At 37.3% G+C, this 26,347-nt stretch overlaps 1 protein-coding gene across 4 annotated transcripts in view; it reads right to left on the reverse strand.

Annotated features, from left to right (window-relative positions):
- Positions 1-26,347, reverse strand: part of ANGPT1 (angiopoietin 1) — a 245,546-nt gene that overhangs the window by 98,418 nt on the left and 120,781 nt on the right. For all 4 annotated transcript variants that reach the window (XM_037048392.1, XM_037048391.1, XM_037048394.1 and 1 more), the window contains exon 2: positions 4,611-4,766. In XM_037048392.1, the coding sequence (XP_036904287.1) occupies positions 4,611-4,766 (156 nt within the window). The remainder of the gene's footprint in view (positions 1-4,610; positions 4,767-26,347) is intronic.

The following is a 26,347-nucleotide window of genomic DNA, read 5'->3' on the forward strand; positions in this document are numbered from 1 at the left end:
TTATAAAATATTAAGATAAATTCAGAACATGGGACATTTGAAAAATAATTCACCCAGTTTTTTAAAAATCTCAAAAAAAAAAAACCTCAGGAGGTTGCTCCAAAAAACATGAACTATTGAATCTTAAAAAATAAAATGTCCATAAATTTTTATAGAACAACTGGGAAGTGAGGATGGCTGGGGTGGGGAAGAGTGGTAGGGAAAAAATGGACACAACTGTACTTGAACAATAAAAAGATGTGGAAAAAGAAGAAAATTAGATAATCTTATAGAGTAATCATTAATTTTATTTATAATAATATATAATTAACACTACACAATTATTTATAAAAATATTTTATATTTCTAATTATATTATCTATAAATATAGATTGTATTTATAATATATTTATAATCTCACTGGTTTACGAAGTTTAGTAGAGATAGTGCTTAAATTACTATTTTATATTGTACACAGAAATTGTGGGTGAAAGAAACTGAGTTCTTTCACACAGGCTCACACACAGCTACGCACAAGCAGCTTTCCTGTCTCTAGGAAAGGTACCTCTCCTGAGTCAATAACAACTGCTCTAAAAATGGTTTCTGTCAAATTACCAGGAGATCTTCTGCCTGCCATAGCTGATGACATCTGATTTCGTCCCTCTCCACCCCAACACTAACTAACTCCTTTGAGATAGGAAGGTGGCCAAATTTGTCCTGTTCCTCAGAGTACAGAGAAAATATATTCATCCAATGTTCTTAGTCAAACGTCTTTGTAATACACTGCTTCTTTTCAAAATCTTCATTAATGAAATGTTAAGAAAAAGATAGTTTAGAACAGTTTGTCAAATTAACTCAGTTAAACTCACTGATTATAAGAACTGCATGAAGGATACTAAAAAACAAAAAATCCCATTTCTGATACTATGGGACCCATATAAATTATAGGAAATTGGAAGAAACTTAGGCTAAGTACCCAAGGAACTATCCAATAGTTACACAGCTGACAAGGACAACACTGGGTGCTAGGATTGTGTGAGGTGCTCTGCAGGCACATAGTAAAATGGCAATAATTGGTAGGACCATCAGCAGTGATGGAGAAGCAGCAGTAACATCTTCATCCCTTGTAGAAAACAGTTGGTGGCTGCTATTAGGTTTCCCTTCCTTTTGCTTTATCTGACTTCCATCTTACCCTCTGCTGAAATCCATTTAGTGTAAACAACCTGAGAGAGGGAACAAAATCACAGGAGAGAGGCAGTATAGATGAGAACCATCAGACCATGTAGACTCTAGGTTCAAGTCTTCTCTCTAACATTTCCTAGTTCTCAGTTCTTTCATCTGGGACAAGTTACTTTACCTCTCTTGGTTTCAGTTTCCATATTTTTAAAAAACAGATGGTAATAGTGCCTACCTCATAGAATTAAAAAATTGTTAAATAGGTAACATATGTAAAATTTCTTAGAACAGAGCTGAGCACAGGTCACATTTTTAGAGGTGAATTGTAATATAGTTTGTCTATTATTGTGCCTCTAATCAAAATTGGCCTGAAGAAGAAGTCAGAAATAGACTCTCACAGGAAGGGGTACAAATAATGAATAATGTTTGACACTAACCTCTTCATATTGTACACTTGGAAAGAGGAACTGGAAGGAGAGGAGATATTGGTACAAACTGATAACAGAGTGAGAAAAACATTACAAGCTAGAACAGAGAGGAAGAAACAGATATGGTATGGATTCCTGATTCTCACCACCGTGGCCAACAGGCTTACTGAAATGTGCTCATTATGTCTCCTTTCTCGTCTTGATGAAAGGAGCACAAGAGTATTTTTAAAAGCCATTGTATAAAACCACAGCTATAATGCCTTGGCTCTGCAGCCTAGAAGGTGAGCAGAGGACTGGAAAGCAGTGTTACTTATCTTTATGACATCAACACGTGAAAGCTAAGGCACTAAAATATACTGCAAAACCATTGGCACGAGCTTCTAAAAATAACTGAGGACCTGAAGTTACTTTTGGAAAAGCAGCACTTAGCAACCATGAAACCAAATAGAATGAATATGGGAGAGAAACCTGGGAACACACCTAGATAGCACAGAAAGCTTTATTGGTTTATAAATGCTTACTGTAAAACCATGGAGTATATTGAGATTAAGGGATAATTTAGGACTCATCTTGTAACCTTGGCTGTACACCAGGACTTGAGTGCACTTGAATAGTCATGCCTAAGTGGAATATATCCTGTGGCAAAGGTTCAAATAAGTACCATATAGGTCTACATTCATGTGAAAAGGGCTTGGAGTCTTCCTCTCATGATAAGTTGTGATGGATTTTTGATTTCTAAGATGTATTCAAGGTTTGAGCTATCCTAAAATTCTTGGCACCTCTTAATCTTTCATTGGCCTTTAATGACTATGTCATTTTAGCTGCTCAACATAGGGAATAGGTTTTGCTTCTATCAATTTTCTGTACTATTTTCCACAAAGTACATCCTTTAGCCTTAAGGATGCAGAACAAGTTGTTATTTCTTAAAATCTTACATAGCATGTGCCTGAACAGCGATTCGTGTGTTAACAGTGGGATCCCCCCCGACACACACACACACAAGCCCAATTCCTAGGTAGAAAGATAACAAAAAAACACTCAAGGTTTCTGGGATGAAAAAAACAACAACAAAATACTGCCATGTTTGTCATAAAACTTGTTATAATGTTACAACAGAAATGGAAATAAATCTTGAGGTTCAATCAAGTATGTTAATATTAATTGTATGTTTTGGTTTTTGAATACATAGAATGTTTTGTAGGAGAGGGTGAGCATTCTCTTCTGAGGGAAATAGAGAAAATACACTCACATTACTTATACCACAAGAAGCCAGTGTTCATAGAGCACTCATCTTACTTACTGTGATGAAAAATGAGTATATAGTCTCATACATTTTAGTTATATGTAGTTTTCCCTTCCTCATCCCCATGGTTATCTGATGATAGTGTGATATCATCAAAAAGTATTTTGCAAAGCCTATGTGATTTATTACTCCAACGTAATCCATATTTTAAGTTCTCATTCAATTACTTAATTCATCAAGCGGGACAGAAAAGGAAATGAATAAGCATGCCTCAGTTGGAGTTCCAGGTTTGATTTACTAGCTATATCAATGTGGAAAGTCACTCAAACTTTCTGACCTCCTGCTAAATGATTTTCTAAAAAAAAACCTGTTCTAAATGGTTTTCGTAAAAATCCTTTGTACATGAGAAAGCAGTTTGTGTAACATAAACAGCTCTATACATATAAACTACTATTATTTCTTTTTAAATATCAACAGTGTAATGATATTAAAACAAATGAACTAAAACAGAAATAAGGTTGCACCTTACTTTGAAGTTTGTAATTAAACAAGGAGGGCATTAGACAGGTGGCTGTAATACTTTGAAACCACATAAGCAAACCAAAACCTAAGCCAGAGTCAATGCACTTGAATCCAACAACCAATTACAAACAGCCTACAAGGCTTTCCCAAATAAGGCAGCTCCTTGAACTATAGCCAATCAAATACTTGCTGTGCTTCCGCATCTTCTCTGCTAAAACCCTTCCCTCAGCTCCTGAGATAGAGCACGCCCAACCAATTCATTTAGGCACTGCCCAATTCTAACCACTGTTTGCTCAAACAAACTCTTGAAAATTTTAATATGTCTCAGTTTAACAGCTTTGTTTCTCAGAAATTATCTCAGCTTTGTTTCTAGAAATTAACTATACCGGGTTTCAGAATGGTAACTGAAATAACTGTTTTCATGGTTCAAAGCAGACCAAGAGATCAACTTCTGGTCATCAAAAGTGATGCTTTCACTAAACTGTAATACTAGGTTTGTGACAGCAATGAATGAAGGGCATTTTACTGATTTGTGCACAGATAAGTATGATTATGCATAAATAGGTATTTCTTTGCCCACAGTATGGTAGGTAATATATATAATACATGCTATCTTGTTATATATATAATACATAGCATATTTGTTATATATATAATATATATCTTCTTATATATAATACATAGCATATCTTGTTAATATATATAATACATAGCATATCTTTTTCTTATAAGTACATATATGTTCTTGCACATATAGGTACTATGTGTATAAATGGAAAAAGAGTTTTCATTGCCTCATTATAAAATCATGCTGAATAAACAAACAAACAAACAAACAAACTACACCTTCCTGATGAGTTCATTGGGGCCTTTCCTTCCCAGTCCCCGAATGCACAAAACCTCTGCAGGTAGCATTACAGCCAGAGTACTGCCAGAAACAAAATGAGACAGGTCCAAAATGTACATGAATGGTATCAATTTGACCCAAATGGTAGCGTCAGTGTTTATTTTAATTTAAACACTGATTAAGTCCTTTGCCAGTCCTGTTACTATAAACACATACAAAATTAAATATACCAAACTTCATTTAATCAAAAGAAACATGCAGAGCATGTCGGGCAGTCATTGTTGTTATTACCAATACACAAATGTGTATGTTTTCCCAGTCCCGGCACTGCAATGTGCTCTGTGTTCACGGAGTAAGCCACAGGAAGAAAAAATCTTCCCCCATCACGAGTTTGCTGACTGGCCTCGGGGTGTACCTGGGTCTCCACATCTGTCAGCTTTCTGGTTTGCTCCGCACTCTGAGAGAGGAGGCTGGTTCCTATCTCGAGCATGGTGGCCGTGTGGTTCTGAACTGCATTCTGCTGTATCTGGGCCATTTCCGACTTCATATTTTCCACAACGTAATTCTCAATCTGCAAGAGATGAAGAACAAAATACACTCCATTATAAGCAAAGCCTCTCAGTTGGAGCATGTAATATTTACAATGACAAAACGAGACACAGCTGGCAAATCAGCCATCTGGCAGGGACCCTCTGCAACTCTGGGAGTTAGGGAAATGGAAGCAGAGAACACAGAAATCCCGTTGTTAACGAACTGCTAATATACTGATACATATATGCAATCATCACAATCGTAATACAAATTTGCTCTTGGATAGTGCTTTCTTGTTTTCAACATCATCTCATTTAACCCTCAGAGCAAAGATGTAAGAGAGTTAGGCACAGATGGTCTCACTGTTCTTTTCCTTTTATAGCTGAGGAAAGAGAATAAGAGAAGGTCAATAATGAGCCCAATGTCACCCAAAAAGAATGCAGCAGAGTTAGCATTAGATAATATAAATCTGAATTTTGGTTCTCTGATCTCTCCATCACACTATATTGACCACTCATCTCAGAAAAATTCAAACTTCTTCTTCCATTTCTATAATGAGAAATAAAGGCCATGCTGTTAGGCGAATGGAATGAGGAGTGGGAAGAGGGCAGAAGCCCAAATCACCAGTCCTTAATGGAATATTAAATATAGGCAACAGTGTATGAAATGAGCTGCAGAGCCTTGGAGGGAACTAAAACCATTCTCATTGCTGCTTTGGAAGCTCCAAAAGAAGGCACTGAAGGTAGCCAATGAAGGTGCATTTGCCTTCTCACCCTGAGTAATATTTAGTCCTATTTATGATGCCATCTTAGAGAATACTATGGTTATAAACTAAATGGCATACCATAGGAGCCAAGAATTACTAAGTGACTTACCATGAGGGAGTCTGACAGGCACCTTCGAGAATACAGCTAAGCATACACACTGCTTGAAAAACACAGAAGAAGCCTGCACCTCCCTGTCAGTGCACTTAATCCCCCTCACACCACCACTACGTAGTGACTACATTTTATTACCCAGTTACACATATGGGGAAATTGCATCCCAGAAAAGTCAGGTCCAAGGCCACACACAACAAAAACAGCCAGACTTGGATTTGAGTGCTGAAGTCCTTAATTTTCATACCAACACTTCTAGCCACTTAACAGCTTTGCCAAGTCGTGCTTCACAGGCTGAGTTCCAGATCATTAACAGCTATGTGATTTTCACTGATTTAGTGACCCATAATATACCCATTCTTTTATAATCCCTAGTAACATTATTGTCATGTAACAAATGTAGTCTAAAATTAACTTCCCTTTTGTGAAATTTTGGCAGCTTAGTTTCTAACAGCGTCTGTTGCTTATTTCCATTTATCAAATATGAGTGAATCTGCCTCAAGCTAAAGATAAGGAAAAGTTAGAAGCAAGTTCATATTGTTATTGAGGAATTCTTTTGTTCAAGGTCAATCAATATAAGGTAACTTCCCTTTATCCTTTATTCCCAGGTTAGAAGTAGGGGGGAAATTTTAACTTACAAAAATGTATTTTAAAATAAATACAAAGTCAGTTAAAATAAATATCTGCAAATTGTCTTTACAGAATGTAACACCTCTAAGCCAAATCTTGGCTTTATTTTAATTGCCCTAATGCATTTAAACAACAATGGAAGGGTAAAGGAGGCTTGGCCAGAGTATCCAACGTCCATTGTGTAGGATTCTGCATTATGTTCCCTGTTTTCCTAATAATATTCCTTAAATCTGGGAAATCATCTTCTCTACCTTCAAAACAAGTGCTTCAGGTGGAGTTGTCCCACCCTAGATCCAGAAATGGGTACCTGTTTGAGCCTGAAAACCAGGCTCTTCTGCTCCTACTTAGAGTGAATAGTTCACAAAGAGAAGAAGATTCTAAGTCTCAGTCCTGGAATTTTATCCAACTATTTCACAAAATAATATCTTTTATCTCTCTTTATTAGACTGGTAACAAGTATGCGTGACTGACAGTTCATCACAAAACCAGAGCCAGGCTAAGAATGAGGCCAACTAAGAAAGGCAGATGATAGATAGACAGACAGACAGATAAACAGACTGACCGGGGATACAGGTAGAAGGATGTCTTTGGAACACCTGGATCTAGTCATGTTTTGAGCCAGATCCACCCTTGGACATTCCACTGTGAAGTGTGTGATCTAATAATTTCCCCTGAACAGCCCACTTTTCTTCTCCCTTTAATCACACTGACTTAGATTTCTAACACAAGTAAAAGAGTCTAGGTCAATGCTTTTGATAGATGTTTAACAAAAGAAGCTTCAGATGGGCAACATTAGCAGTATGTTCTTTGCTTGTCCAGGGAATTTGGGGCTATATATGAACATGTATATTCCCAAATATAGCAAGTAAATCTCCATCATGGAGATGATAACTATCATTTATAGATGATATTTCCCAATTGTTTAATCTGTGGCAGGCACTAAGGTAAGATATATGTATATAAATTTCAGTGCCTGCCACAGACTAAAATATATATAGTCCAGAAAGTACCAACAATGTAATATGAAAAATAGAGACATTTATTGAAGAAGATACAAGATATAGAAAAACATTTTGTGTAGGACAATGGCGCCTCAGTCCCCTTCAAAGTAGGCACCTTGGGACCTCACAAAGTTCTCCCAGCATCTCTTTCATTGTTCAAAAACACTGCAAAGTCCTTTGTTGGAATCACTATCAGCTGCCCCATTCTATTTTCCTGATCTCATTGATGTTCTGAAATCTCTTCCCTTTCAAAGGTGATTTAGTTTGGGGAAAAGCCAGAAGTTGGAGGGTTCCAAATCTGGACTGCAAGGAGGCTGAATAACCAGGGTGATGTGATATTTCACCAAAAAACTCCAATAGATGTGAAGCATGAGTGGGTATGTTGTCAAGATGAAGATGCCAATCACCAGTTGCCCATAGCTACAGCTGTTTTCATTGTATTACATCTCCCAACCAAAGAAAAACATTGAGGTAGTACTCATTGTTTGGCCTGGAGGAATGTACTCGTGATGGCCAACACCTTTCCAATCAAAACACGTAGTTAACATGGTCTTTATCTTGCTGTGACTTTGCTGTTTCTTACTAGGCATAGAGAACCAAGCAACTTCCACTGGGCCTTTGTTTCTGGATCATAGCCATAGACTCATGATTCTGCAGTTATGAACTTGAGGAAATCTAGTTCATTGTTAGTGGTTTGAATTAAGTCATTAGCAACTGCAGCATGAAGTTCCTTCTGCTCTGGTAGCAGAAGCTGTGGAATGAATTTTAGCATGACATGTTTTATGCCAAGACCCTGCATCAAAATCTTGGACACAGATTTTGGAATCCCCAGATCAGCTTCTAGTTCTCTCACTGTCAGTCACCGATTTTTGGCCATTGCAGCACTTACATGGTCAACATTCTCAGCTGTTCTGCTTATTGCAGGCCTTCCAGAATGTGGATCACTTTCAACAGTTTGTTGAACATCTTTGAAGCATTTGTGCCACACTTTCATTTGTGTTGTACTCATTGCATCAACACCAAAAGCCTTCTAAATTATCTAAATAGTTTCTGTGAATAATGTTCAAGTTTAACACAAAATTTGATGCAGATTCATTGCTCTACTCACTCAGTCTTTTTGAATGAGATGGCCACACAGTACACATTCTACCGCCCCCATTGACTAGTACAGTGAAGTCACCATTGTTCATGCATGTGCATTCCAGTCTGCTTTCTTTGGCTGCCAGGTTACATTGATGTCATGCAAACCATTCTTGTTAATATTAATAATGTCTGGACTTTGTTGGACAGATCTCTTTCATATATATGATATATAGATATAGATATAGATATAGATACACACACACACATGCACACACATACACTTTTTTGTAGACATATTATAGGTAAAAGTATTGATACTTCGAAAATTCACAGCCTGCTCAAGAAGAAACAAGAGCTCAACCCCAAGTGCCAGCCCACATTCTTAACCTCTAACCTATTCAGCTTGGCTCTACTTAATTGCTCTATGCATTTTATTACGTAGCTCCTAAACCTTATATGTTCATCGAAAAACTACATGGAGAGTGTTTTAAACATGTAGATAAAGGCACCACGCAGCAGAACTCTGAACCAGAATTTTCAAGGGAATATTACTAAGAAACTATGTATTTTCAAAGGCTTCCAATTATAATTCTGATTCAGGCAAAGACCAGTGCTTCTCAAGGTATGGTCCACAGAATAATTGCCTGTATGAGAACTATCTGTGAACAGCCTGCCATGAGATAAAGAACTTGTACCAGAATGCAACTTAGTGTCACTAAGCACACTTTTGAGCTCATTTATGCCATCTATCTATCTATCCATCCATCAAAAACTTTCTCAATGGAGAAAGTCATGTTCTAACATTTTTAATTTACATTGTGGTGCAAGCTCCTTACATTGTTTGCAAAATTTTCTTGAGTTTAATTTAGTATTCTGATATGTTAGATTCCCTGTTTACAATGAAATTTCAAGTAACAACTTGTCTTCCATGTAGATTTCTTTCCTGAGAAAGAATTCACTAATCACTGAGCTTCAATTCAATCTGCTTAATATTTACACATAAATGTTTGTATGCTGTTGGTTGGTGGGAGTCAGTTCTCAGAGCTTGACGTGCTCTGGGTGTAATAATAATAATGTGCCCCAGGCTCCATAGAAGACAACACTTCTTATATAGTGTGACTACATCAAGGTTCAGCTTCTTCATGATCCTATCTATGATAGGTTCTGTTCATCTACTATCCATCCATCCATCCATCCATCCATCCATCCATCCACCCATTCAGTTATGTTGTGCTTTTTTAACTGTACAAGTTAACACCAGCAAGGCAAAATAACTGCTTTCTGCCAACATTCACCACAAAGAACCTCCCAATCCTTCTGGCTCCATTGTAGAAATAAAGTAGATCTCCAGCCTATACTAAAATTCTCATTTGAGCTGCCATCATAACATGAATATAACTCTAGTTAATTATTTTTTAATGAAATGGAGCTGCTTTCTTCAAGAGTAACTGCCTTTTAATGCAAAAGGTAATGGCACACTTAAGTAGCAAAACCCAGATGTAGTTGATTTAAAGGCTGAGGAGAGAGGCAGAAGCCAAATATACAATGTGTGATGAATAAGAAGGCCTACTTTCATCTTATCTCTAAACAGTCCTCTGCAGATGTACAACTGTGAAATCCATCCTGATACGCCATGTCGGCTGAGTTCAGGAAAGTTTTACAACAAATTTGATTGTGTTCATGTATTACCTACTGGTTTTCAAAATGTTTACAGAATATGATAGCTACCTTAAGTTTCAACATTTTATAAGTCTCTAAGATATAAATTTTAAGCTTAGAAGAGCTAATGGGTTGTAAGATAGGAGACTCCCAAACTGAATCATGTAATTATTTGACTACACTGCCACTCTCGGTGTTTGACTCCAGAGTTTTGTAACTATTGGCCAAAATACTTATTAATAGTATGCAGGATGTGATTTAAAATTAAATAATGAACAGTAAACAATCATTTTTAAGCAGGGCAATGATGTTACATTTCTAAAAGTGATTCAGTGTTTACAAACAGCTCTCATACACATTACCTTGATTCTTATACCAACCCTATAAGGGGACTCTCTTATGGTCTAAGAAATGGATGTCTAGAGACCTTAGGTGACTTGACAGAGATGACGAATGGATTCAAATCTATCTTTTGATAGTCCACTGGGAACTGCTCCCTTGCTGGATTGGTTGGCTGGTTCATTGAGTAATTGGTTGGTTAATTTCATTTTTTAGCTAGCTCATTGAGAATTCATTTACTTATTCCTTCAAGAAAAACGTGCATCGTTAGAGGATGATTACTTCACTCTGCTTCACCAAGTTGTAGGCTAAGTTAATTTGAGGTGAGGTGAGAGGCTTTATGGACAAGGTTATGTAAAGTCTATTTTTCCAGCACTTTTAATCCAATGGGTCATTAAAAATCCTCTCATCAGTTCCCACCACTTTTTCTTAGTATATAGTTTACAACATGTTTGTTTACCTATTTCCATCCTGCTTCTATAAATGATTGTAAAACATAAAAGGAATAACAGTAACAACAATATACTAGGCTTTGGACTAAAGCTACATACATATCAGATTTTAGGAATGTGTAGCTAATTGAATTCTTATAACAATTGAGGTACTATATTTATTTTCCTCATTTCACTGATAAGAAAACAGGCTCAGGGAGGTTCAGTCAATTGTCTGTGATCACACAGTGAATCAGTGGAAGAACTGGCATGTTGATTTGAAACCAGCTACATGACCTTACGAGTCATACTCCATTCTAAAGGACCATTGCTCATCATGCACAAGCACACTTCGACCACTAATCACAGACAAGTTCTGGTGATACACAATATTCATGAAGGAAAAACAGAGTCAAGGCTATAGAACTGATGAGGTGAAACTTGTTCAAAGATATGTTTTCTTGTTCTTTCCTTTAATCACTTTCATACCGATTGATGTCTATAATATCTTAGGAAATGTTATACATAGGTGATGAGAAAGCAAATATACAGTTGACCATATTACAAATAACATTGTAAACTAAAAGAATAATATATTTAAGAAGTCAAGATTCTCATCCATTTGTAGTTCACTCATAGATTGCTTGCCCATGCCTTCCACTCAATGGCTAATCGAGAGTTAATGCTATCATTTTGTATCGTAAAAGAGTTTTGGAAGAACTCATACTGGACCCTAGAAATTTTTGCTGCTTCATGTTCATGAGAACCAAAATCTGTGTGAGATTATCACATGTCTTGCATGTGAAATGCATTCTCTATCATTGCACTTCAAGAGATCAAGGGATCTCTTAAATGAGAGCATATCTTAAAGCACAAAGAATAGAATTTTTCCATGCAATTCTTAAGAAAATAACATTTTAAGCCCTATAAAATTTTACAAAGGCATCGTTCACTTAAATATGTTGTAGATTATGCAGACTTTCATTGAATGTTGGTGCATGTGGTATTACTCAGATACAGCAAAACAGCCATGAAATAAAGTAACAGGGTAAATATGAGAGAACAATAAAAAGGTAAAACAATGCAAAAAATGCCTTGTCATTGTTTTATAAATCAGTGACAATATTGAAACACTAGGTTTATGGTTTTATCATAAAAATGGCTGAGGCCAAATATATTATTTGCAGGAATTTCTATTATTGGATCTCCAGCATACTGTTTCTTCCACCAAAAGGATAAGTATAATCATCTCTTTAGACAACAGACCTATTTATCTGACATTTAAAATAGTTTCTATACTGATATGTGTGATGTGAATCCCATTTCTTATTCTGGTATATGAAGGATATGGCTCCTCATTTGAAGCTTCCTTTTCACATTACCAATTCATCACCCTCAGTTTGGGGGGTGTTGACTTTGCTTCTTTCTTCCCTGCACTGATGCCCACAGGCTGCTCCTCAGTCCTTGAACCTCAGCATCTCCCCGATTCTATTCTTCCTATGTATCACCCACAGGGTGGCAACAAACCAGGACCACACTCTGAAGTTAGTTCAGGCTTATTAAACCTGTATCAGTTCAATTTAGTCCTAGTAAATATGGGAAAAATGCATCCTAAACCTGCCACCAGATAGTGCAAGTACAGAGAGTTGTCTTGTAGAAAATAGAAAACATGTAAACAGGGCATTTCAATAGAATTGGTGAATACTGAAATGGAGTTTACCTCTGAATACATTTTTTTCCTGCACACATTCTTACCTCTGTTTGACAAGGAAAAGCTCTCAGTGTTGGTTATATTACCTCCAGTGAAGTAGTAGCAACACTCCCACTGATTGAGGCATACAGCAAAGCTAAGCTATTAAGGGCACACCAGAAAATCCCATATGGACAGAGTCTTCTGAAATCATTTTTCTTGGTTATGACTCCTTTAAGACCACATTTTTGTGGCTTCTGAAAGTTGCCCATCACATATAGTGTACCAGATTTGGGCCAAGACCCAAGAAAGCCATTCTCTCTTTATATAAGCAACAGAGATATTTTCTGTGCCCAAACACATTTTACTAGCCTGGCACCTCTTTTACACCCCCCTTCTCACACCTAGAAAAAGTCAGAGTCATGAAACTTTGAAAGTATTTCTAAGTGTCTGCTTAATTTCTTCCTTTACATTTTTTAAAAGGCAGGTGGTATATAAAAAGCACACTCAGCCAGGAGCCAGGTTATCTGGATTCTAATCTAGGTACTATTGTTGATCTACTCCATGAAACTGAGCAAGTCACTTAGGTAATTTTGGTGTTAGAACTTCATCTATAAAATGAAGAGTTGGATTAGGCTATTTATAATGTTTCTCTTAAAGCTCTCCAATTACTTGATTAAAACCCTCTTTATAAAGTACAGGGGTCTACCAATTTTAATTTTTATTTATCATAAAAATATGGATTATGTTTATGACTCTTTCCAGTCATATGGAAAATTAAAATATGGATGTTCATGTCTATGTCTATAAAATATATAATACTCATATATATCCTTGATGGCAGTTAGGAAACAATGATATAGGAACACAGTAGAAAAGCCCTGGATCAACTCTCTAGAGCAGACACATCTGTTTTAAGATAAAGAGCTCAAATTTCTGATTCCCTTAATCCCCAGGCACCATTCTGTCCAAAATATATTCCTTGTCATTCATCAACACAACCTGGCTTTTTTCCTACATTGCTTGTGTCAGTGAATGGCACCACTACCACCTACCCATTCATCCCGGCCACAGGGGTCATCTTGACTGCACCGTTCCTTCATTTTCTACATTCATTAAGCACCAGACTGTGTTACTTCTGTTTCCTGAAAGGTGCCTAGACCCATCCCTCCCCAACCCCTTCTCTTTCTCCCTACCACATTTCTTTATCTTCACTGGTACTGACTTGGGTCAGACTCCCATCATTTTTCTTCTGGATTTGTTAATGGCTCCATAACTAGTCTCTTGACTCCAGACTTGCTTCCTCCAATCCATCATCCGTGGCATAACCAGAGGGATCTATTTGAAACATAAATATGGCCTCATCATGCCACTGCTTAAAGTCTTTCAGTAGCTTCCACTACCTGCAGATAAAGCCACAGCTTCTTATTCAGCATAGAAGAATCTTTATAACGTGGACTCAGCTTCCCTGTCCCTATTTGTACCCTATGCTTCAGACATATCAAATTATTTTTACTTTTCTAGACACATTTTCTTCTGCTTCTGTGCTTTTGTACATGACTTTGCTTTGACTGTAGTGGTCCTTTTCTACCTCATCCTCCCTTTTCCTAGGTTAGGCCCTGTTTTTTAATATTCAGTTCAAGCTTTTTCTCAACAAAACTTTTCTTAACCCCCCTCTCACAAAGCCAAAGATGTGTAGGGTTGGGTGGGGTGGGGGAGGTTGGTGGGAGGAAAGTGGAGACAACTGTGCTTGAACAATAAAAAATTAAAATAAAAATCCCTCTAAAAGTACACTTTTTTTTTCACCACCCCAGTATGCCATTAGCTCCTTGAAGGCAAATACTATCTTGTTAACTTTAGTGTCACTAAGTGCCTGGCACATGTGGTTCCTCAGTAATATTTATTCATTTGTTTATTTATTTGTTTTGATAATAAGGTAGGAATTACTGAAATTCTTTTAATTATTTTATTGTTGTTCCAGTACAGTTGTCTGCATTCCCCCCTCACTACTCACTCCCACCTCCCTCTCCTGATTCCACCCCCTTGATTTTATCCATGTGAGCTATATAGTTGTTCCGGAAAACCCTTCCTCCCTTTCCCCCCATTATCCCCTCCCACCTCCCCTCTAGATTGTTCTTAATTTCAATGTCTCTGGTTATATTTTGCTTGCTCATTTGTTTTGTTGATTAGGTTCCTATTAAAGGTGAGATCATATTGTATTTGTCTTTCACTGCCTGGCTTATTTCACTCAACATAATGCTTTCCAGTTCCATCCATGCTATCACAAAGGATAGGAGCTCCTTCTTTCTTTCTGCTGCATAATATTCCATCATGTAAATGTACCTTAGTTTTTTGATCCATTCATTTACTGATGGGCACTTAGGTTGCTTCCAGCACTTGGCTATTGTAAATTGTGCTGATATGAACATTGAGGTGCATATTTTTTTATGGATTGGTGCTTCAGGGTTTTTAATATAATCCCAGCAGTGGATATGTAGATAAATAGATTAATGTACAAATGAATAAGCTGTCTATGAAAATACTAACAGTCTCTAATTGTGAGCTTAGCATAGTCACATGTGTTCCTGCAAATACAGGTTGTCATATTACCAATTATTAATGATGTCTTTTTGAGTGTCAATGGGAAAAATATAAATGACACAAAAGTAGACAGGCCTGAAAATATATATCCTCACTTACTACTGGACTACCATCTTATCTTATTGTATCTTCCCTACTTTTCTTTCCCTACTCATCTCTATTATGGATAATTCTTTAAATTAAGTAAAATCCAACAAACACATGAAAGATAATCAGGTTTTCATCACTGTGCTGTAAAACTACAGCAAAAGCACAACTAAAACTTGGTTCTGATGATTGAGACTGCTTATACCGCAAATGTGTTACAAGTGCTGGAATGAAGGTTCAGATGTCCTGCCGACCTGCATCTGATTGGGCAGGATGGATGAAAGAATGAATCCTCTAAATGAGGAAATAAAGGAAGTCTTCCCAGAGGAAGTCCCAAATGAGTAGAGCAGCAAGGGCATACATTTCTTACGTCTGCCTTAATATACAAAAATGTGGCCTGGAAAACCTGGAGGGTGAGAGGGACGGTGTCCAGAAGGAAGCCAGCAGATTATGGCGGCGTATACAGGAGCTGTGCTTGCTTAGGCAGGATGACTTTCCTGCCCACCTCCCAGAATGTGCTGTTCAGGAAATTGAGACATAAATTAGTGAGAAACAAGGGCATGTCATTGATACCATACACAAAGGGCTATTCAATTTTTGATATGAAATTCATATAAAAATCTTTTTTTTTAGAGTTTGACATTTTTTTAAAGATTGTACTTATTTATCTTTTAGAAGGGAAGGGAAGGAGAGAGGGAGAGAAATATCAGTGTATGGTTGCCTCTGGTATGTCCCCTGCCGGGAACTGGTCTGCAACCCAGGCATGTGCCCTGACTGGGAATCAAGCCACGATTGTGTGGTTCACAGGCCCGTGCTCAATCCACTGCGCTACACCAGCCAGGGCAAGAAATTCGTATAAAATTCTTAGGTAGATAACTTTCTTGAATATAAATGCCTAAAGTTCACCACCCTTTAATAACACATGCAAGTGTATATTTGTATGTACTCACTTGTAAATGTATGGTCTCACACACAAAATTATTTCCATATTCCCAAACCATGCGTGCCAGGTTCTGTATTCACACCTGTGATTTTGTTCATTTTATTGTAGTTTATTTCATTAAGGGTCCATTTGAAATAACCAACACATCACTTTCCTCCAGATGGAGGTGTATTTTGTGTCAAACTTAATCACTATAGATCAGTGATGTTCAAACTTTTCATCTCATGGCACACATGAACTAATTACTAAAATTCTGCAACACACCAAAAATATATCTTTGCTACTATGTCAAAAATAAGTATAATTTTGATTCTTTCACACCAGATGGCTATTGTGTTGGTTGTCATCATTTTCCACTTGACAATCTAAGGGAAAAGAGCCCCTGTGTCCCTGACTATATAGTCATGTGTTATGTGCTTTAACAATTTTTGTGGCGCATGGGTTGAAAATCATTGCTATAGAAAGTGCCTATTAAATGGTATTCTGCCTAACAACTGAGCAACCTTTTCCCCAAATTCTGAATTTATACTCTGATGACAGAAAAATTGGGAGAAGCATAAGGCAACTCTGTTTTTACATCAGTGAAAGTAATAGTTTTTGAATAAAAGATAATTGTTTGCAATAGAAAATGGAAATAGAAAAAAACATATCTTCCTTCAGTTTAATGATTTTCAGTTTCTTCCTTATCTTCTGAAATGAAATTTAACCCCTTGAATGCTACATATAAATATATTCTGGAGAAGAAAGAGAACAAGGAAAAGAAGGAAGGAAGGAAGGAAGGAAGGAAGGAAGGAAGGAAGGAAGGAAGGAAGGAAGGAAGGGAACATTTGCCATTTGAACTAGAGACCACCCCAGCAGAGAGTAGGTTGTGGGGGTTTGATGCAGTGAAAGAGACTCCACAGGATAATTTTAAGAAATAGCTTTGCAAACTACTTTTTTTCTCTCCTATGACAAATGGCAGTGATGCAATGAGTAGCTTAGGATGTTCAGCTTTTAAGGAAAACCCTGTACATTAAATGAAACACTGTAGAGAAATCACGCAATTTAAATACTCAGCAGATAATACAAGGTACTCAGTTACAGAAATTCAGAGCTTTGATAATTAAGAGATTTATAGATTTTTCAGGAATACCATTACTACATAGAAAATTGCCATCATTTTACTCTGGCATTTCATATGAAATTGCAAGGTATTAGCACTTAAAATCTAACTTTATCTCCCTCAAAACCACTCTGTTCAACATTCTGACTTTTTAGATTATTACTTTTTCATATATGCTGCTTTTTTCATGAACTAAAGTTGCTCTATTAGTCTTCCTTTTCTTCTGTAATATCTCTAAAAGTCATTATTGCTTTTTAAAAATTAACTTTCTTTCGTTTGCTTACATAGGGCAAAATTAATAGTAAAAGTGTGGGTGTGTGTGCATTCTCTAGAATATGGGACTGCTCAATAGAACGCACATAAGTTTGTACATGCAAAAAACTGCTAATGCCATTGTATAATAACCATTCCAAAAGCATTATGTGTGAGGTCTAACCAATTTTTCCTGATGAATAATTGTCATTGAGTAGTTCTTATTTAAATTACCCTTGGTCCAACTACTGGAAAGATTACTGGGATGAAAATAGTCCTTCAAAACATAAGAAAGGGATAATGATTGCTGACATCTTACAAATGAAATGAAATCCCTGTTTTTCCTCCCTTTGATCAAAGGACTACAAACACCACGGGGCATTGTTTCTCCTTTCACAAAGACCATTTTGGTACCCTGGTGATGCTTGTTATATCTCAAGTACTGTTAGAAGAGAGCCCAAATTAACATTACAATGAATTAGTCTCTTAGAATTAACCACACACCACAAGACAGAATGAAACTAAGCATGAATGCTGAAATACCTCTCCCACTACCACTTGTATGGACAAAGGGATTGTGTAAAAGTCCGTTTTGAGGAGTCACTAATCTAGTTTTGGGAGCTGTACAAAAGCTCACAGTGCTACTTCTGATTTCGTCCCCACCCCCAACATGCAATGACCCCTCAAAACTTCATATTTTTCACTAACTAAAAGAAGACTGGTCTAATATTTTGGAAAGTCTAAATCTTAGAAATATTTTTTCAATCATGAAACATTGATGATAGACACTTTGGCACTGCCATTAAGAATTTAGCAGATGTCATTTTTGACATTTGCTTTGAACTTGCTGCATTTTTATTAAGAAATAAAGTGTAGCATAAATAACCAAAGCACCCCCTGTACGTGCACACCACAATTAACCACCATCCTGAAGTTGATGTGGACTTGTGCTACATAGGTATATACCCCAAATAATAAACTATACCACTTAGTATACTTTCAAAATTTACAAAAACATTATTTTATTGCAGCAATTTTCAATATTTTTCATTTCATGGCATACTTAAACTAATTACTAAAATTCAGCAGCACACCAAAAAACATATTAACTTTTTTTGCCAATCTGACAACATAAAAAATAGGTATGATTTTGATTTAGTCACACCAGATGGCTATAGTTGTATCGGTTATTGTAATTTTTTATTTGAAAACCTAAGGAAAAAGAAGTCAGTACCCCTAAGAGTCAGGTATTGCATGTACCCAAAATTCTCGCAGCCCACCAGAGTGCCATGGCGCATGGGGTGAAAATCACTTCCTTACTGTAGGATTCCTTTAATTCTTTCATTTTTTAAATCAACAATTATGTTTCTGAGACTTAGAGGGTTTAGTAGTATAGTTTTATTATGAATTATGGGATAGAGTTAGTGAAGTTAATGGCTAGTGAAATAATCTTGCACCCAAAGGCCTGACCTACTCTGTAGGGAAGAGTACAAACCAGTATAGACCCATTACTCAGAGTTGTGGTTCTATCACAACAGGAACAAATTGTTCCTCAGCCTCCCAAGAAACCCCTAGGATTTCTTTGAGGAGAAAGATTGTTGTGTGATGAATCTCCCCCCATTTACAGACTGTACCTCAAAAATCTATGAATAATTTTTATCTTTGGCAAATACCTCCTAAAATAAATTGAGAGCACAATTAGGGGCTTGAAGAAGAAAGAAACAAGAAAACAGTTAATGAAACTAAAAATGAATTCCATCATCCTTCTCATAAATTAGTACATTCAGATTTTTAAATAACCATGACTGCAATTATAGAGACAGCCCTTTCAAATTCCTAGGCAGCATTCCACTGAACAGGTTGTGTAGCTTAGATTCCAACGTACAAACTGACTTAAAAGTAGTAGCTTTACATAGCTTAAAAAAAAAACCTTTCTGCTCAACCTAACAAGCAGTATACAGAATGAGGGATTTAGGACATTCTCAGTTATGGGTCAGACACATCTGTGTGCATTGGAAAAAAGAAAAGAAAAAACACTGAATTGTGAACAGTGGCTATCTCTGGCTGATAGGAATACAGGTGAATTTTATTTTTTCTTGAAATAAATAGAAACTTTGTATTTTCTTTAAGAAAAAATGAGAATTTAATTTTATATTCAGAAAAAAACATAGAGCATAAAAGAAAGACAGAAATGTGCTTAGAATGCACTCACTGAGGGGAAACTTATAAACATCTGGCAGGTTCGTGGCGGCCTGGTTGGAGGAAACCTGGAAACCACCACTGGGATTATAGATGGGCGCCATTGGTTCTGTTGGGTTTCTCAGCCAGCGCTGCCCCGTTTTGTGGAATCTGTAACAATAGCCATTGTTTATTGAGCACTTCCTATGTGTCAGCAATGAATTAAGGTTTCTATGTACTTCCTTAAATTATTCCTCACAGCAGCCCTTTGGAATAGATTTTGTTTCTAACACCAATGAAATGGCAGGAGTTCTGAGCAATTAAGTAATGCGATCAGGGTCACCGAGCCCCAGGCTGGAGCTGGTATTCAGACTTAAGTCTGCCTGATGCCCAAGTACATTCTCTTTCCACTTTAGTCAGCATCAGCTCCTTGGTTATCGCAAGGATCACAAGCAGGCCATTCCCTGCCCAGATCTGGTCAGTGGAAATGTTTTTGTTTGGCTAGTGTGTTATTTTTTAAGTAGTGTCCCTACCTCTCTTGGACATAAGAGTCCTGGACTTTTTAGTTATTAAGATAAGCTGCCCTAGTAAAAGACATTTGAGTTGTCACCGGTTGGGTGGGTGCGTGGGCCAGTTGGGTGGGTGCGTGGGGGGAATAAAGGCACTAACATTTGACCATCACTTTCAATGTTAGAAGACAAAAAACCCTCTTCATTCACTTGCCCCTTCCCCCCTTTAAATACAATGAAAAATCCCCTTCACTACTATCATGCACAGGAATGTTAAAGGAATGATTGGGTCAATAAGGAGTGGACCCTTTGAGGCCTTCGTAAATGATGCATAAATTATTTTATACTGTGACAAGGTGACTTATCCTTTCCTTAACTCCACGATGATGTGCTATTTATGGCTTCATTAATTATTCCTGCTGCAAACTATGGTATTTTCTTTCATTTACTCAACCAGAACAGCGATACCATCTTTGTATGGATATGGGTTAGTATCATGCTTGTTTTCCTCTTCATTACAACATCACATCTTCAAATAAAATTTCAGGTGAATACACTGATGTTCATATACACACTGAAAACTTTTTCTCATAGTGTACTCTAGTATTACGATATTTAGAAAAGCTTACCAAAAACATTTAATCAATAATTCTCAAACAATCCCTATTTCTTTAGGAAATAAATGTTTTCTAGGTTACTGAATTAAAACATGCTAAACTATATCAAAATTGAAATGGCTGAACTGAAATACTTTTTGCTCAAAAATTTTAATTGTTAAAAGATGTACTTACAGATAAATATACTTACAGAAATTTTGAAGATTCACATATTTATATAGAATACATACATGTGATAAAGTATCATAATTGTTTCCCTTTGGAAATGCCATGATTTATCAAGTTAAGTGTAAGATCACAGAACAGATACCGACAAAGATATACAGGTACATGCACAGATGTCGGTAATTATGTATGTTTACATAATATATACATTTATATACCTTTTATATGATAAACATAGTTCAGTATACATCTACTGAGTCACTTTTATATGTTTTCTATGTTAACAGGCCTTGTGCCATGGAGGTATAAAAATGCAAAAGAGTTCTTGCCTAGTCCTTGTTTACTGGGAAAGACAAGTATACAAACAGACAACATTATAATGTGGTAACAGTTAGTGTAGACGTAGTCTGTAGAGACTGTGAAACATATACCTCAAGTTTATGAAATCCACAAGAGCTTCATTCCATATACTTATAGAGAAGAAACAAAGAGTTTGGAAGATCACATCAGTTAACTCAACGTGACTGAGCACAGATGTGATTTGGAGAAAGTACAAGCTTAATCGGCCTATTTTCTGTACTGATGTGCATTCCCACCCAGGCCTGGTTACTCTCAAAATTCAGCTTCATCATAACTATTTCTATATTAAAATTATATTAGCATCATTATTTCCAGTAAACCACGAAGCCCGAACATTATATACGCTAGGATTTCACCTCTCTGTCACATTCTTGGCTTCTGAAAACCAAGGGTTCCCATGCCCTAGCATGAGATACCTTATACTAAAAAGTCAAGTGAGTTTGCTGGAAAAGCACCATCATAGAAGGAAATCACACTTGTTTTCTCACAACTTATTCATCTGCAAAAAATGTGGAGTCGAGGATAATAGGTAATTTCTCCAAAGATACACAGTTAAATAGGGCTAACAGCAAAACCAGAATTCGAGACACCACCTTGCCTAAGTTCAGAGTTTATGATTGTGCTAATGACCCCCTCCATGCCTGTTGGCCCAGCTGTAAGGGTCTCCCACATGAAAAGTTGAGACTCCTCATGGTCTACCTGATTTCCTCCAAAGTGGGGGAAAGGTCTTGGTGAACTCGCAGAGGCAGGTGGAATCCTGAGAAATGATGGGCTATCTTTAGTGTCCTGTTGTGGAGAGATCCCAGAATGTGTCATCAGGAGACTTGAGTGATTTGTTTTTTCACTTATCAGCCATGTGAACTTCACAGTATTTTACCTCTCTGAGATAAATATTTCCCATCAGTAAAAATCATCTTGTTAATTGTACCTACTTTAGGTATTTCATAATTTTGTTGTAATAATCAAATGAAATGTGTGTGAAAACACTGGGTCATCTATAAGATGCAATGCAAATGACAGATACTTATACGTTGGTCTGGATCCAAAGTAGGAGAACCAGTTTTAAAATCTATTAGGAGTGAGAATTCTCTGGTATAAATATAAATACCCAATGAGAAGAATTAACAGTTAAAATTACTCATCATATTATTACTTTTATCAAACTCAAATTCATAGGCATGTGAGAAGCAGCACATGAGAAGCAGCAGTGCAGTGCATGCGACGGAAGAGGAAGCCCTGGGCTCCAACATCTTCAGGCGACTGTGCAATGCTGAGCAAGCTGCTTTCCCTCTGTGTTCCAGCTTCTGCATCTAGAAAACGGGAATAATAATGTACCTACACCAGAGTATCATTGTTTAAAGACTAAAAAGAAAAATCATGAATATACCTACACTGGAAAATAAAATAAGCCTCTAGTAGGAAAACAAACAGGGCTGTGGAAATATGAGGGATTGGAAATATCCTCATTGGCTGTGGAAATATGAGGGATTGTGGGGTAGTAAAATGTACATTAATGAGGGATTTATTCTTAGAGGCCTATCTTCCTAACACCAGCATTATGACTATGAAGCAGTCACTTCACTATTCTGAGCCTTGGTCTCCTCATCTGTGAAGTAAATGCAGTAATACTTATGGCAAAGCAGTTTTGTAAAGTTAAAATAAAATCATTTTGTAAACCATAGCCATACAAAGATAAAAGATTTATGATAGCATATGTTGAGCCATAACACTACTTGCCCGCCTAATGCTAAAGAGGTTTTCAAATCTTCAGTCTTAAAGAATTGTATCTTTCCTGTTTACACTAACTCAGTAATCTATGTACTATAGGGTGGCCAAAATGTCTGGGAACAGACAATAATATTTTATTGTATTTTAATTTAATGTCAGAAACCATTTATTATACACATTCACTAATTCTTCCAGACTTTATGGCCACAGAGTACAAAAAAATGTCTTGTACGACATGTGCTAGTTGTTTTAAACCTTCAGAAGGAACATTCTCCTTGAGCAATGTTAACACAGAAATATCTATAATTATTATTTTGAGGATGACTAGACTCTGAATTGCCAGGCCAGCAATGAATAAAGTGAGAGACTGCAATGAATAAAGTTCCCAGATGTCTTTCATAAAAATACTGTGGGGTGGGGAGGGCAGAGCAGGATTGGTTGAAGACTGTAAAAAGGGAAAAACAGTCTTTAAAAAAAAATTTAAACATTTATAGTCACATACAACTAGCTGAACACGTGACTTAAAAGCTGATAAATTAAAATATTAAACTAGTCACATTATAAAAGTATTCATCACTTTACTTAAGATAATGGAAACTTGGAAATTAACAATATTGTAAATATTTCAGTTTTGTTTTCTTCTCTGATAAAATGACTGATAAATTTTAAGGCACTATAATTATCAATAAAAATTTAAGACAAAACAAATATGACATTGAAACAATAAAAAGAGAATCTTATATGGTTTACTACTGGACATTTGGCAAACTTGGCAGTGAAAGGCCTCAGATGGTTCTTTCCTCCATGAGAATCAGTGCCTCTTTTAAGAAAGATTGATGTTTAGAATTTCATAAACCTCAGGGGCTTAGCACTTCTTTATTTAACCACACAACTGAAAAAATCCTTGCAGTTGCTTGCTATATAAAAGATTCCAAACAATTAAGTCCATTGAGATTTCTGAGCTTCCTATGCTTTTTACCATTAATGCACTCGCAACCAACTAACTACTGGGCAGGAGGCAATGAGCCTGGTCTTGTCCTTGCCTGGCGTGCATCTAATGACACAACACAGGAAGGTCATGGCTTTGTGCGTATTGGGATTTCATCTTTAAATGGGATTTGACACAGGAAGAGGATCTCCAAGAAGCAGGCATTAAAATACTCCGCAACTTCCAAAACATGTAGGGAAGCATAATCACTAGACCCGAATAAGGTTTGTTCTCCTCTGAAGAAAACACAAATGTAACAAAGTCAGGTTCAAGTGCTGGCTCTCTCTCTCCCATTATTGCTGTGACCTAAAGAAGAATAGTTTTAATCAGGACAAGAAATATACACCCCTGGCCCCTGCACACCAGCTTATATGTGCACACAAATACAAAAGTTTTATCCAGCAATATTTACTCCACTGACACCATAGAGAAAACCCAGGTCTTGACCCTCTGGGGCTTTGATATTTCATTTCATTTGTACAAGCAGATTGGACTCAAGCAATTTTTGAGTAGCACAATTTACTAAGGTCATTAAGTTTATTTCAGAACACCACATTGGAAGCTATATTGGGTTCCTGGATCCAAGCCCACTGGCCAAGAAGCAATTGTCTTTCAGCAGCAGGGTGTCCAAGACTTCAACTCAGTTCTGACATGATCTACCAGGAGATAGCATCAGATTCCACAGGATAGGGTTCAGTCTTATAAGATCGTTCCCCCAAACACACACACACTTCTTATGCCAGTCCCAGTCCCAGGCTCTTTGTGCTTCTGACCAACTGGTTAAAGATTGGAGGTTTCCATACCCCCTTGAACTCAGAATGCCGATCACAATTCCAGGTTGTTAGCTGCAGTTCTGACCAACTAGCATAAATCGGTGTCCATGTCAGCAACGTCCAAACCTGTGGAGACAAACTGACGAACATCGCTGGGAAGCAAAATCTCAATGGATTGAGAAAATGCTCCAGAGAATGGCAGTTTAGCAGCTTATTCTATACATTAGAAAACAAGGGGGAGCCATAAGGAGGTTGACGGGAAATCCGTTGGTGGTAGATGAAGGGGGCAGGAGAAGAAAAGTGAGGAAATCTCTGGGACTGGATAAAAAGTTAAAGGGAGAGACGCTTCTTTTACACTGCTGGGCACAGGATAGTCAATACTTAGTGTTTCCTGCACAGAGGGATGGTATTTGGGGAGCGAGAGAATAGCTAACAACAAATGGGTCTTTAGCCTCTAGCTCTAGTGCTGTGGTTGGGCCCTGAGGGGTCTGGGAAAGAACATTGCTCTGACATTTTGAAGGTAATATACCTCAGATGCAAAAAGACAATAGACAGTCTCACTTAAGGTCAAGGAAGCTTAGGACGTGACCACTCCCAACAACCTACTTTCAGTTAGGAATTTTTATGACCAGCATCATACTTAGTTACTTTTGGTTTCTGGGTCTTGGAGTTTGTGAGGCCTGCCATGAAGGCCTCCCCCGAGCTTGTCAGGTTTAGTAGGTGGCACCGTTTTCATCCATAAAAGGTTCACAAAGCCTCTCCCTTGGGTTTAATTAATTAGCTAGAGCTGCTCACAGAACTCAGAGAAATATGTGACTTATGAGATGCTGCTTTTTGTGAAATGATCTAACTCAGAAGCAGGCAGATGGAAAAGATGTGTAGGGCAAGGTATGTGCCCTCTCAGAGTGTACCCCTCTTCCCAAACCTCCATGAGTTCACTAACCCAGAAGCTCTGCAAATTCCATCCTCTTAGGTTTTTTCGAAGCTTCATTATGTGGCCATGAGTGATCAAATCATTGGCCATCGGGGACTGTTGTAATCTTCAGCCCCTCTCCCCTCTCTTGCCTCTCTCCCCTTCTCCCCTGAAGGGGGTGGTGGTGGTGTTGAAAGTTTCAACTAATCAAGTGGGTGACTCTCCTGGCAACCAGCCCCCACCCCAGGTGCTTCCAAGTCACTTCATTCACATAAGAAAAGGAATCTTTATCACAGTCAACACTTGGGAATCCAAGACTTCAAGGCCCCAAGGGCCAGGAATTGTGAACAAAGACCAAATATCTTTTGGCTGTCTGAAGGACCAAATGCACATTTCTTACAAAAAACAATATTGCAGAAGCTGATATTCGTAACAACTAATTATGCTCTCACTGTGTGTGAAGCAATGTGCTGAATAGTTTGTTTATATCACAGCCTTTAGTCCTCAAACAACCCTTGGAGATGAATGCTGTGGAGGTTAGAACCTGGCTTCAGCTGTGCAGCAAGGGGATGGAAGGGCAGGGACTAGACATCAATCTTCCTCGGAATTATCCTCTTTATGCCCAACACAGGAAGGTATTTATGCAATACCACCAAAAAGCCCAAAGTTGATATTTCAGAACACACTAGACAGA

This window comes from Sturnira hondurensis, unplaced genomic scaffold (assembly GCF_014824575.4).
Source record: "Sturnira hondurensis isolate 20B ecotype Veracruz unplaced genomic scaffold, ASM1482457v3 Scaffold0006413, whole genome shotgun sequence".
NCBI lineage: Eukaryota > Metazoa > Chordata > Mammalia > Chiroptera > Phyllostomidae > Sturnira > Sturnira hondurensis.